The sequence below is a fragment of the Paramisgurnus dabryanus genome, chromosome 7 (assembly GCF_030506205.2).
Source record: "Paramisgurnus dabryanus chromosome 7, PD_genome_1.1, whole genome shotgun sequence".
Taxonomy (NCBI): Eukaryota; Metazoa; Chordata; class Actinopteri; order Cypriniformes; family Cobitidae; genus Paramisgurnus; species Paramisgurnus dabryanus.
In genome coordinates, this window is record NC_133343.1 from 27,188,973 (window position 1) to 27,202,656 (window position 13,684).

General features: G+C 38.9%; 1 protein-coding gene across 3 annotated transcripts; it reads right to left on the reverse strand.

Annotated features, from left to right (window-relative positions):
• Positions 1 to 1,117: 1,117 nt before the first annotated feature.
• Positions 1,118 to 13,301, reverse strand: patz1 (POZ/BTB and AT hook containing zinc finger 1). Of its 3 annotated transcripts, XM_065279905.2 has the most exons (6): positions 11,185 to 13,301; positions 11,037 to 11,100; positions 10,375 to 10,546; positions 8,761 to 8,922; positions 4,474 to 4,683; positions 1,118 to 3,826 (listed from the first exon to the last, which is right to left on the reverse strand). In XM_065279905.2, the coding sequence occupies exons 1-6, from the start codon at positions 12,318 to 12,320 to the stop codon at positions 3,369 to 3,371; spliced, it is 2,202 nt and encodes a 733-aa protein (XP_065135977.1). In that variant the 5' UTR covers positions 12,321 to 13,301; the 3' UTR covers positions 1,118 to 3,368. The 3 variants fall into 3 exon arrangements, with proteins under 3 accessions (XP_065135977.1, XP_065135978.1, XP_065135980.1); XM_065279906.2 differs by lacking the exon at positions 4,474 to 4,683 and having other exon boundaries at positions 11,185 to 13,292; XM_065279908.2 differs by lacking the exons at positions 4,474 to 4,683; positions 8,761 to 8,922 and having other exon boundaries at positions 11,185 to 13,282.
• Between the last annotated feature and the right edge of the window lie 383 nt (positions 13,302 to 13,684).

Consider the following 13,684-nt stretch of genomic DNA (forward strand, 5'->3'; position numbering starts at 1 on the left):
GAACAGGCATCATTGTGTTATCTGATCAAATTAAAGTCTGTGTAGTCCATGAAAATATGGCATATAAAAAGGTTTAATGTATTTTTTAAAAGGTGCAGTGTGTAAATTTTAGTGGCATCTAGTGGTGAGGTTGTGAATTGCAACCAATGGCTCAGTTAACCGCTCACCCATCGCTTTTAAAAAGCATAGAGAAGCTACGGTAGCCGCCACGAGACAAACATGTCATCTTCTGAGACAGCTTCGTAAAAAAAAAGATTTGTCTGTTAAGGGCTTCTGTAGAAACATGGTGGCACAAAATGGCGACTTCCATGTAAGGTGACCCTCGGTATGTAGATAAAAACGTCTCAATCTATCTAAGGTAGTAAAAACATAAGGGTTCATTATGAAAGGTCTTTATACACCCCTGATTATATAGTTTTGTATATTATTTTACATTTCTGTCAAGAGATCCTTCTAAAAATTACACACTGCACCTTTAATTGACATTAATTATTATAATTACAGTATGAAGTGTACACACTGTGCCTCCTTAAAAAAATGTGGTGCATCACAACCCTGTGTCCCCATCTTTTTTGACCTTATGATATCATACTGAATTACATATTCAGGCAAGGTGCGATTTGCTGGGAGATGGGGGGATTATCCATCACCCTGGTCTTTATATCCCCGTATCTGATTAATTATTTTATGCCTGGTGGGGACAAAATTTATTCCCCCGATGATAATTGGTCATCAAACAGCCATATAAATGTCCTAATATAAAGATAATTTAATGTTGCCATGTACTGCAAACAACAGTTAATCAGGAATGGAGTATACTGTCAGTGCTTCCGCTCCTGTTACAATAGGTGACAGTGCATTATCCTTTTTTCATCCACATTGCCCAGATTTTCCAAACGCCGCCATGCACCTCTAGGCTATTTTAGTGTGAAAACAGCTAAATAATAAATGAAAACGATTCCAAGCAGCATATTATCGTATTTTAGGACTTTCACAAAACAAATGCAACAAATATTACCATTGAGGACGAGACAGCAGAAACTACAGTCATTAATCGATGGGAACTCCCAGTAAATGTAATAAACTGCCTCATCACACACATACACGCACACACAAATAAAAGAAAACTCTCAAATACAATTTTATTGTATACCCATCTCTGTACCAAATAGACAGAGACACAAAAACAGTGTACAAAAACAAACATCAATAGAAAAGTATGCTAATATCCAAATGTCCAAAAATTGATGAACGTCGTGACACAAATTGCAGAGAAACAGCATTTTTGTCTAAAAACATAAAAGATATACCAAACAAATGTACACTTTTCTATGTGCATGTCTTTATACAAAAGTGTCAATGCAACTGGGTTTGTATATGGTAATTTTAAGGTAGGTCCTTTTAATGACTGAATTTCCAACCCATAGCTGTTCAACCACCAGTACTGGGAAGGCACTTTGCAACATACAGATACACACATACTTTAAAAAATTGTTTCCAGTGATGTAAAACCATAACCAACCTGACAAAAAATACCATTGGGCACAAAATAAATTGGTTATAAATAAGGGTGTGACTATTCAGATCAGGTTACCATTAGGGGCAAATGATGATTGTTAATATATATTCACAGGATTTGAAATAAGCAATGATTAATTATACAGTTAGATTGAAGCAATATTGTGCCGTGGAGTTTTCTAGAAGACACTTTTGCATGTGGTGCTCAAACCAACACCATAAAAAAAGTTGATTCAACTTAGTTACCTGGTTGCCTTTATTTTAAACTTAAAATTTTAACTGAATTATAACTTTACTCAAAAGTTGTGTAACATTGGTTGTCAACTAATATTTTTAAGTTGAATGAAGTTAAAATATTAAGCCAAACAGGTAACATTAGTTAAACCTAAATTTTTTTTACAGTGAATCTGCTTTCCACATTACTGTTGCACATAACAACAGTACGCCTATAACATATACAAGTACATATATTGACATACAACATGTTTTGTATGCATTATGTACTTGATAGCTTCCATCATCATGAGTGACCGCTTGAAGCATTGTACAAACTGCCATACCAAATACATTTACGGTACACTAAACTATTAACTTAAATAGGTAAAATAAAAAGGTAACCAACACTTACACTGAATTTAGATTAATGGGAAACAGGCTTACACAAAACACACTTGCATAATATTAAAGAAACAACAAAAAATTGATTTATCAGTATAAACATCAACCCTCTTAAAACTAAATTATATTCCACCATAAAAAAAGTATTCATTCACCAAGGCCAAAGAAAAAAATATATACACAAGGATCCCATTGACATAAACAAACATAATTGGCCATACATATACAAATTTGTTATATATATATATTTATATGAATGTATATATGAATGACAAGACTTAAGCAGGAATGTATTGAACCTCTTAGAAAAACTCTGATATATTAAAAAAGACTACAAAGCCCTCTGTTTATATTACATTCTGGAGATAAAGACATCGGAGAGACCGTAAACACACACACACACACGTCATTGCTCTCATGTACACATTAAATCGCTCACACTACCCTCAAATCAGGTGCATGATTCAAGAAGAAAATAGCACGTCGCATATTTAAACAAAACTCAATATATACCTTTTTGTAAAGGAAACTTGGACACCAGTATCAATAAGTTAATAAAATATATTCTTTGCTTCTTGCTATATCTTACAGTGAAACCTGAAATTGGTCCCTGTTGGACATTAATAAAACGACACACTTTTGTCAACCAAAACATCAAAAAACACAAAAATAAGTGATCTAACAGCCATTATTTGGACTGAAGTTATGAAAAGGATTATAATCATTTAATACTTGTCAAATTCAGACAGGATAAGTTAATAATTTTGCCCCACCAAAAGAAATAATGACGTAAATGGCGTTTTCCTAATTGCTCCACTTTGTCTTCCATTGTCTGGATAAACAGAAAGTCCCACCCTAAACTCTCCTCCCCATTGGTTGAGACAGTCTTGCTTTGGATGGTCGAATGCACAAATAAACAGAGCAATATTTTGATAGATTACTCATAGTTGTCTCCGAAAATTTAGGTGGGATTGCGGCAATTCAAAATTAGCTTGCACAATGTCCGTGTATTTGGGGTATCAAGTGTAAAAGACTTATCAAAAGTGTGTTGGGGCAGATTAGCTGCTTTATACCAACATGGAATGCAAACAGCATCCATGATGGTCAAAACATTAACATGTTAAAAAAAGAACAAAAAAGTTGTAGAAGTATAAGACAACAGACTAATCTCGAAGTTATCGAATGTTTGGTTGTCCAGTAAGAGCAGGGTTATAAGAAATATCTTAAGAAAGTCATTTATCTTCTAAACCCATTCCACTGCCGCCCATCTCCGAGTCCACCAGTGAGGAAGCAAAGGCTGACTGGACGATCTGAAAGCCGAACGATTCAAGAAGTGACATGTTTTGTTGGGGAGAAAAGGGTGAGCCGAGGTTACCGAGACTGGATGCCGCCGCGGCACGTTTCTTGTGCACCCGATGATGGTGCTTGTTGAGGTAAGACTTCGTACGGAAGGTCTGTCCACAGTCGGCGCAAGCGAACTTCTTTTCGGGGTCTGCGTTTTGTTTGGATCCTCCGGCCGTGGTCGGCGTGTCGTCGATTTGCCCGTTAAAGATGAACGACGTGACTTCCAGTTCTTCTCCCTCGGGTTTTTGCTCAGGCTTGAGATCGTTTCCGTTGGAGAGGTCGCCGAAAGCCGTGTCCGACCCGTCAGAGTCCTGGTGGGGGCATTTCCCAGAATTCTCCTGCCCGTCTGAAATAAACACAGAGTGGGGAGGGGGTGGAGAGATCAGGGAGAAGGAAAAGGGGCGAGAAAGAAAGAGGAAGAGAGACCTTGAATTAATTGAAATATGTAAAAACATTCAAACCTGATCTTTTGGCCATCTTTTGTAATGCAATAAATTCAATACTTTCATTCAGTACAAACATTTTCTAAGCTAACTAACTAGTTGACCTAGTAATCAATAACAGGGCATGGAAACCAAGGTTTATTGTGATTGGCTATCTTTACATTTACACATTCTGCAGACTGTCAGTATGTGTTTTCTGGGTTCGAACCCATGACTTTTTGAACCCAAGTTTAACAATTTTAGGGGGGAAAGTGAGATTTTGGTGAACAATTTATTGACCAAATACAGATTAAACTATAAAAAAGGTTGTCATTAGGACTGCAAACGGTTACGAAGTTGTTCATTAAAAACAAAGATAGAAAAAAAGACTTCATCTTCCTAATCTTCAAAAGTAAAAAATGAAACAAAAACAAAGCACCACTGAAACCAGACAAAAAAATTTCAAGTTCTTTCATAACCACCAAATACAATGGAAATGAAACCGATCAGACGTTGCACCCATCATCCTTTGGCTCACCCCGTTCCCACCCTCCATACGGCCCGTACTGACCTGTAAGAGGCCCGTGGAGTGGAAACCCTGGTGCTCCAGAAGAGCGGCACTCCCAGAAATAGGGAGTCGGGCCTGTTTTACCCAGGAGCAGCTCAGGCTGCAGGCTCAGGCCAGGAGGGACAGGCTGGGGCAGAACCGGCCCAGATAGCCCCCGAAAAGACCCCTCTGTCTCGGGAAACGAAACCAAGAGTCGGCGACTGGTGCAAAGGTCTACACCGCCAGTAACCGCCCCAGAAACGAAGAGGTGGAGGAATAGAGAAGACAGAGAGGCCAGGGAGGACAATTCACAGTCAATACAGTCAGATGACCGTCAGCTTCACATCAGTTCAGAAACCACCATTAAAAACATCAATTTACTTTTCAAAATGACAATGAAAATTCAACTTATGAATCTTTTTCTGTCATTACATGCCAAGCCAGCAGCTGATACTGAAGGTAGTGATAATTCTGTACTGATGTAAAGTTAACAAAATGTCTTTCTGATGTATTTGCCGTATTTATTAAACGGAAACCTGTCAGGAGTTATTTACAACAAATTGTCCATTTACACCCTATTTGCCTGTATCCACAATGCATTTAAAGTCTGTGTAAAGTCTTAAATTAAATGTTCTCAGTTGGTGACACGGAGATAAAAATGTGATATTAACCACCCAGCCAAATTTGACTGATATAGGAGCGTGTCCGCTGTCAGCTGAAACCACACCCACTCACGGGAAAGCTGCCATCTCTCAACTTTCAAATGGCGCTACAACCTGAATGAATGCTCACGATTGTGTTATTGGTGAGGCCATGCTCAGTGGCATCAGTGCATCATTGAGCCACCGTTTTAGCCCCACCCAAATAATCCTGAACACAGAAATGTGGAAAAACTGTTTAAGCGTGTAACTCCCCTGCTGAAAAAAACAATAAAACCATTACAGAAAATTCTAATGGTTTTATTGGGAATTGTATTGGTTCTAATTAGGGATGCTTAACGATTAATCGCGATTAATCGTTAGCAGAATAAAAGTTTTTGTTTACATCATATATGTGTGTGAACTGTGTATAATAACTTTGTATAAATAAATGTACACACATGCATGTATACGTTTTAGAAATGTTTACATGTGTATATACATTTGTATATTTATGTATAATTTATATTATATATAAATATAAATACTTAATATATACATTTTTTTCTTAAAATTATACATGAATGTGTTCATATATATATATCACGATTAATTGTTTAGCATCCCTAGTTCTAATGGAATATGGCCCAAAACACACTACAGTGTAGTGGTTTTAATGGTAAAAGCTAATGGTTCCTATTGGTATTTTAATGGAAACCATTAGAATTTTCTTTAAATGGTTTTATTGTTTTTTCAGCAGGGTCCACAATTCGGTCTTTCCAACGGATTTTAGCAAAACATTTCTAACATTTATAATGTGTTCAGAAAGAATTTTCTGAAATTACTTTACACAGACTTTAAAATATTTTACTTATTAGATAATGGATTTGATAAACAAAGTAGCCTATGTTGAAATTTTAGAATTGCCGGATTTGCTTTTTTAAAGCTGCAATATTAACTTTTAAAGTTAAAAATAAACATAATCTTACATAATTCGCAACATTAAGGTAACAACAATTTATAATTTGCTTGGCGCGTTAGATTTTGCGGGAAATACAATTTGCATGAATACATCACGTCCTAAACAGAAAAAAAGAGGACCAGGCTACATCACATGTGTGTTGCTCCAGATGGAGCGATTGTAGCTTGTTTAACAGCTTTGAAGACGTGTCATTGGACGCATGTGATTTATCAGTCTGGCTAGTAGCTAACTGATCACTGAGACAAATGCCTTGTTGAAAATAAAAAAAATTGGTTTGCCAAATACGAGGGGAGATGACAAGCATGGCAGCCAGGCAAGAATTTAAGAATCTGTCGCTAACATTGTATAAATTCCTTTTACACAGTAACGCAAGATATGAAATATGAACAAGATTTATTTATTAGTCATCTATTTCCCTTGTTATAACAAACAATCTACTTTCAACCCTTTAACTAGCACAGCCCTTTTTTGAGTGGGGGAGGGCGTGTTTAAAAGGTAATGTACATCTTCAAATTAATATAACTCTGGCATTTTTGGTCTAGAAACCTAATTTTGGTCTTGTTTTAAAGACGACAATTTAACGTTTTTTTACGGAAGTGTCTGGAGGTGAAAATATAGCTTTTTTATAGCAGTTTACATTTATTTGTAATAAATCAAAAATGCAATAAAGTATTATTTTTAATACATACATTTATCAAAAAACGGAGGTTTGTGTTGGTTTGCTGCATACTCTTGTCACAAATTAATAAATTATTACAGTTACTCCATTATTATTACTGTTAAAAGGTTTTGAAATATGAAAACTACATTATGTTGCGTTTACACCAGCCGCGGTAGAGGTGGCAAAAACGCGCTATTCACGCGTAGTTGTACGCTTGAACATTTGAGTGCACTCCCTTCATTCGCGCGTGAAATTCTAGTCATTTGAGAAATTCACGCGAAAATTCGCGTCGTGGGAGGGGATTCTTCGACTCTGCAGAGACTCCGCCACTCCGCTCGCTTCCTGTAATCACGCCACTACTACAGCAAGGTCATGATTGGTTACTGCTGCCCGGAAATCCGCCAAAATTCAGATTTTTCAACTCGCGCATTTCCCGCTTCAAGGCTCGATTCGCGCGGAACGCCCCATCCGTGCCATGTGGAAGTCTACTGGAAGTTGCGTTTAGTCAACAAAAGCCGTGTGTTTATGTTGTTGCTGCTGAAACTATAGTGAGTGACTATATAGCAGGGATGGACCGATAAATCACCCGTTGATGCTTGCTATGCTTCTCAATGAATTACGTTGAAATGCCGCTACATCCAAAAGCCAGAGGGGCGATCTCGTGCAGAAACTCAATATAGGCCGCAGAAGAACCACCACACACGCATCCTCCAGGATATAGCTTAAGCTTATATTTATATTGCCGTTCTTCACAATTTTTCCCAGTATTGTCATGATAATAAAAAATATGTATAATAATTATGTTTGACGAGTGTTGCTTTTTCAAATGCATGATATAAACGACTCAAACTAACAAGGATTTTATACATGAAATACCGGTGCATAATACCGGCTTTGCAATTCAGAATCGTTATCAGCCCCGTATTATTAGTGTACAATCGCCATTTATCGCCCCATCCCTACTTGTGACTATAATGAGACTATAAACTTCTCTATCATCTAGATGGCAGAGTTTAATCTGTAAAGTTTTAAGCAACGATCTTCCAGGGAATATCTTGCAAACATGTCAATTCATTATGTCCTGACATCTGGGAATCATTTGTTGTTAAAACAATGAAAGTTCAAATTGTGGAAAACCTCCAGTTGAAAACCAAATGCGACAGAGCTTGTGCTAAAACAAGTTTTGACTCTTGTTTTTTAGATATATGACTTTAGGATGTACATCAGATTCATCCGTGCAGATTAGCGAGGCGCATCGCTTTATCACTGCAATTTAATGTTTCAAACAGAGATGGCGATAGAGAGGCAAAAGTTACGGATTGCAGCTTTAAAGAAACTTTAAACATGGTTAACATGATTTTCCATCAAATTCAATAATAAGGATATTACCAACAACAACCTGCTGGATTTTACAGCAATAACTGTTTGAAAAAGGTCCACTGAATCCACAGAACTAAATGAACAACATGTACATGTGCACGTATATGCAGACATGCATGAATGAAAGTTGTTCAGTTAATGCTTGTTAAGCCAGCTCTTAATGAAAATGATTGTAAGCAACAAACAGAATGGGACATGTGGCCATGCTAAACTGCTCAGCAATGTGACTAGCATTCAATAGCAGACAAAGCTGATGGATTAGGGCTGCAACTATTTATTTAATTTACTAATGTAAATCTAAAATATCGCTAAATGGAGCTTAGAAAACTGCATTTATGAAACCATCCTTCCAACTGACATAACTTAGCATTACTCCTGCAATACATATTATTCACCCTACATATACTAGATAAATAAACTGGAATTAAATAACATGAAACCTGGAATAAACAGCCAAAGGGTCCAATTTTCATTTCAAGCTAATAATGTTGCAATAAAGCAAATATGACTACAGTAAAACAAGCGCAGCACTAAAACCAGTGTTTGCGGGTGAGCATTTATGCAAGCGGGTGCAGAATCTGATAAGCAGCAGTGAAAAATACAGCAATTGAGTGAGCAACAGGTGACGCTGCGGGGAGAGGCTTGCTTGCCTTCCACTGCGCACGGACGTCCTGAGTGGTAAGGGGCACCGTTGTGCATCTGCGGTCTGTTGGTGCGCGGCTCAGGGAACTGATGAGGTGCAGACGAAGGGAGCACAGATGAGCTGTGGTGCGTTTTTACGTGCACCTTTAAGTAGGATGCGGTTGAAAAACCTGAGACCATCGAAAGAACAAGTAGGGAAAACAAATAAAAAACGAAAAACATACAGTAATAAACAGAAGATTCTCCTACTTAGTTCAAGAGTGAAGGAAAGTGTACAATATGTTGTTCCATAGTACATTACAGTTTTAACTTTAAATTAGCATCCCAAAACCCTGGGTATACTTCACTTTTTGCACGTACACAAGCATGCTGTGTCGTATAGTGCATGTGGCGGAAACTTCTTTATCAGAATAGTATGCGTGTACTGTATGTATGCACGGCGCAAGATTTCCGTTACATACTTTGTACGCACTGGTAGCGCATGTGCGTACAGGAGTATGTAGCATATAGGACAGAAAAGGTATTGCAATTTGTTGCAATGCCCATGCATCGAATACCTGTGTACATGTACGAGTCAACTGAAGTATACTTTGCAAGGCTGTGCATTCGAAGGTGCGGGAATGCTTGTGTATGCGTAAAAATGAAGTATACTTTGGTCTTATGCCCAAAGCCCTATTATTAAAATAAAAGTGAAAATCAAACCTTCCCCCCACTTTGGTCAACCAAATTGAAACTGCTCATAATTTATTCGAATATAGTAAAATTTTAATATAGTAAAAATTAAAAGCAGCCTTAAAACTAACTGACAACTACAAGCCTCAAAAATCCAATTTTCATCAAGATGGGCTCTTTAAACTAAAACCCCATTCACACAGCAATTTGATTCCAGAAAATTTTTGTAAAATTGGCAGAAAGCATTTTGGGTGAACACAAACACGTCCCGTAAGTGTTCTGGGATCGCTCCCATAAAGTGGATGTACATAGCCGAAATATTAATGGAAAGCTTTGTGTGTGAACAAAAGACGGAAACAATGCCGTAATGGGCGTCCCGTAGCTTGACAACAAGAACTTATTGTCAATTCAGATATTTGACAAGAGTGCAGATTAACATTCATGACGAAAAATATCTGAAAACTGGACGGAAGCAGAGATCAAAGCTGGTCACTATCCTTATTAAAGCGGAGATCATTCACCAGCATAACAGAACAGCCGACACACGCTTCTTTATAATCTTATCATAAACAAATATGCACTTGAATGGTTTCTCAAAAAAATCGCAAAATCACAGATAATAAGCAAACTTCAGAAACTGCAGGAAAAACCTTTATATGTCACAGGTTTTTACGTGATCTTTACAGCATATGGGTAAATGCACGCAGATTCCGGAAAATCAATGGCAGTGTGAATGAATCAAAATCAAATGATCCCAGACGCATTTTCCATAATCTCTGTGTGAAAAGGGTTTAACTTACACCAATGTCAGTGCTAATAATGACATGATTCATTAGCTGACAATTGCTTAGCCCATACACATAATACTGATGTTGTGGTAGGTTCTGCATGAAAGTTCATCTAAGTGACATTTTGATATTACTGCTTTTTTACATATATTTGACCAGTACCTTTGTTGCATATTCCACAGTAGTTATGAGGTCCTTCACTGTGTTTTTTCAAGTGGTCAGTCATGTAGGCAGCCCGGAGAAATTTCCCACACACTTGACATGGTATCTTATCTTCGTGACATGCCAGATGTGATCTCAGTCGATCTCGCGTCGCAAAGGATGCATTGCAAATCTGAGAATAGTCAAGACATTACAAATAAAGACTATAAGCGGACATATAGTGCTATTTTTGTTGCTTCTAAAGCCATGTACTGTTGTTGTATGGTTAACCCTTACAAAAATTAACTATGGGTTTATTGTGGTAGAAGTGTAGAAACCATGTTTTTTTTTGGTGTATTGATTACTATCAGCAAAACTATGGTTTTACTACACTAAACATGGTTTATCTATGGTTTTTGAAAACCATGGTTGTCAAAACCATGGTTATTTTGTGGTTACCATGGTTTTACCTCAGTAACCATGTTTTTTTGTTTTTAACTGTAGTAAAACCATTGTTAATTTTCATAAAGGAAGACTTGCATAAAGACCCTTCATTTGGTTCATTGAGATGTTTTTGAAAGAAATGAGATGATAAAAATTGCTTTTTATAAAATACTTCATGAATAATGTTACAAGTTAATAAAGTTTTTGTGTGACAAGATGTGAAGTTCAATATTTCTCACCTGACACTTATGTGGTCTCTCTGTGGTATGCACCTGTTTAATATGTCCATTCAGATGATCTGGCCTAAAAAAGGCAAAGCCATTTATTAAGAATGAGAACACACATACATAAACTTTGTATATCAGTAAATAAATCAGTCGCACACACCTTGAGAAACCTTTACCGCAGCTTTGACAGACATACGGTTTACCCACAGACCCGTCGTGGGATCGTACATGGTACGACATCCTGTCCTTCCGTTTGAACCGCAGCCCGCACACTGGACAAGCGTAGGGTTTCTCGCCCGAATGTGACAGCTTGTGTCGGTTCAGGTGGTACACGTCCCGGAAAACCTTTCCGCATAGGTCGCACGCAACGTGTCGTCTCGTCCTCTCGCGCTTGCGGTTATCCGTTGGCAGTCCATTCTCCTGACACCGAGCCTGGGAGTGCGGAATCATCGTTGGACCGTCCACTGCGACGAGATTCACGCCACCGGAAAACGCCCCATGTTGGGTTTCGTGGCTTCGTAACTGGACGTCATCGGAAAAGATCTTGCCACAAACCCCACCATCATTATTATGAGCTGTGCTATTGTACGTAATGGGCTCCGACGCGGGCTCTTTTTTGGGTCTCCCTCTGCCTCGTTTTGATCCCGGGGATACCTCGGTGTTCAGGTGGTTTCCGGGAAACTCCAACGGGGAAACGGGTAAGCGATCAACTGTCTGCGCGCCGTTACTAGACTGGGTCGGATCGGCACCGTCGCTGTCATTATTGTTGGTAAACACGGCGCCGTTGGACACGCTCCCGTCCACGGGGTATGACAGCTGCTCCGCGGCCCCGGCGCTCCTGAACAGGCTATGCTCGCCTCCGCGAGGAGGCGGCACGAGGATCTGCACGTTGGACTGTTTGATGACCTCCTGACAGATCTCGATGACGGATCGCATGAGCAGAAACTTCGCCGCCGTCATGAGCTCCGGGAAGCACTCCAGACGCACCACGATCTTGGATGTGTACGCGAAGTCCAAGATGTCTCGGAAAACTTTAGGGCTAATCGTGTGCATCTCCAGCTCCTTGCCTTCTCCTTCGTCCCCCGCCCGACAACTAAACACCGACTCGAAATATTCGCTGCACGCCGCCAACACCGCCTTGTGGGCCGGGAAGCTGTCCTCTCCGACGCGCAAGATAACATCGCAGAACCTGCCACCATCTTTTCTCTGCGCGTTGAGGTTGTGTAGCATCTCAGCGCTGTGTTTGCTCACCTGGTACGTGTAGGAGGAACTCCACGGCTGATCGATCCTCTCCATGCCGTCTTCATTCAACAACCGAGCCTAATGCATGCGACGGAAAAGGCGGACGAGGGCAAACGTACAGCGAACGGGAGACAATAAACACAAGCGCTCAGCGACGACCACCGTTCCTCGCCTTTTTAGCATCGAACATGTTAGCAGGGGAAAAATGGCAGCCCCCCAGCTTCCTGTGAACTTTGACCTTTGGTTGGTGGGAGGGGGGTGTTGTATGTATTTTTTATTTTCCGTTTTATTACAGTGTAAAAAAGTCATTCAAGTCGCTCGATATAATTGATTCAAGAAGATTAAATAATATTATTATTTGCGTTATGTTAACGATTAGCGTTCGTCTTCCTGGTTGTCGAGTCGACCCCCCTCCAGCGCGTGATACATTTCACATCCTTGTTTTCCACGGAGCCCCCTCCCCCAAATGTACGACATGACAGCAGACTCCCTTTTTTGACACACTGTAACCACTTTAAAATATAATTTATGTAAGAACAATTCAGTCATACGGGAAAATATCTTTGATATCGATCTAAACTTGTGCTTTTGTACAGACATCAGCACGTTCTGTCGGTCTCGCGTACATTAGACAGGTGGACACTGGTATGAACTGTAAAGGTAGACATAAAGAGACAATAGACTACTACTAGACCAGTGGTTCTCAAACTGGGGGCCCCAGTTTAATGACATTTTATAAAATACATTAATTTATCATAAATTCTGTGTATTTAAACCTCAGAAAAATAAGGCTAACCAACATGACTAAAGTGTATCATTTAATAGGTTTTGTTTAATTACAATTTTAAGACTTGACATTTTTTATAATTTTTGGGGGGCTGCACAATGCACCATACACAAGGGGGTCGCACGCCGAAAAAGTTTGAGAACCACTGTACAAGAGGGAAACTTTGGTTTCAGTGTGCCATGCATTTTAAAAATTTTGTATAATAAACGTAATAAAATCAGTAATAGTAGTAATTGGACTCCTAATATTTAGGACTTAAAACATATTGGGGAGGTTTCCCAGACAGGGATTGGACTAATCCTAGACTAAAATAAATGTAAGAGCTGTCCAAACTAAAAACAACTTGCACTGATAGATCTTAAAATACATCAGTGCTCTTTGTTTTGCCTCAAAACACACACAAGTAATGTTTTCAGTAAGGCATGTTTGTTCAAACTTATTTCCCAATTAAACTAACGTCTAGTCCTGGTTTAAGATAATCCCGGTCCAGGAAATCACCCCATAGTGCGTTTAAATTTTAATTTCATGAGGAACTTAATTTGTTTAAACTTTACATGGTTTGAGCAAAGATCCTTCGATGCTTAATATTCACTCACTTGTGTCAAAATATGCTAGACATGAGGTTGTATAT

What these genes read in the sequence shown, in the direction of transcription:
- patz1 (XM_065279905.2), bottom strand. Translation starts at nt 12,320, where the DNA reads ATGGAGAGGATCGATCAGCCGTGGAGTTCCTCCTACACGTACCAGGTG. An exon ending in AGAGACCACATAAGTGTCAG is followed by an intron (nt 10,547 to 11,036) that starts GTGAGAAATATT and finishes GACTATTCTCAG; the next exon opens with ATTTGCAATGCATCCTTTGC. An exon ending in ACGTCCGTGCGCAGTGGAAG is followed by an intron (nt 4,684 to 8,760) that starts GCAAGCAAGCCT and finishes CTGGCGGTGTAG; the next exon opens with ACCTTTGCACCAGTCGCCGA.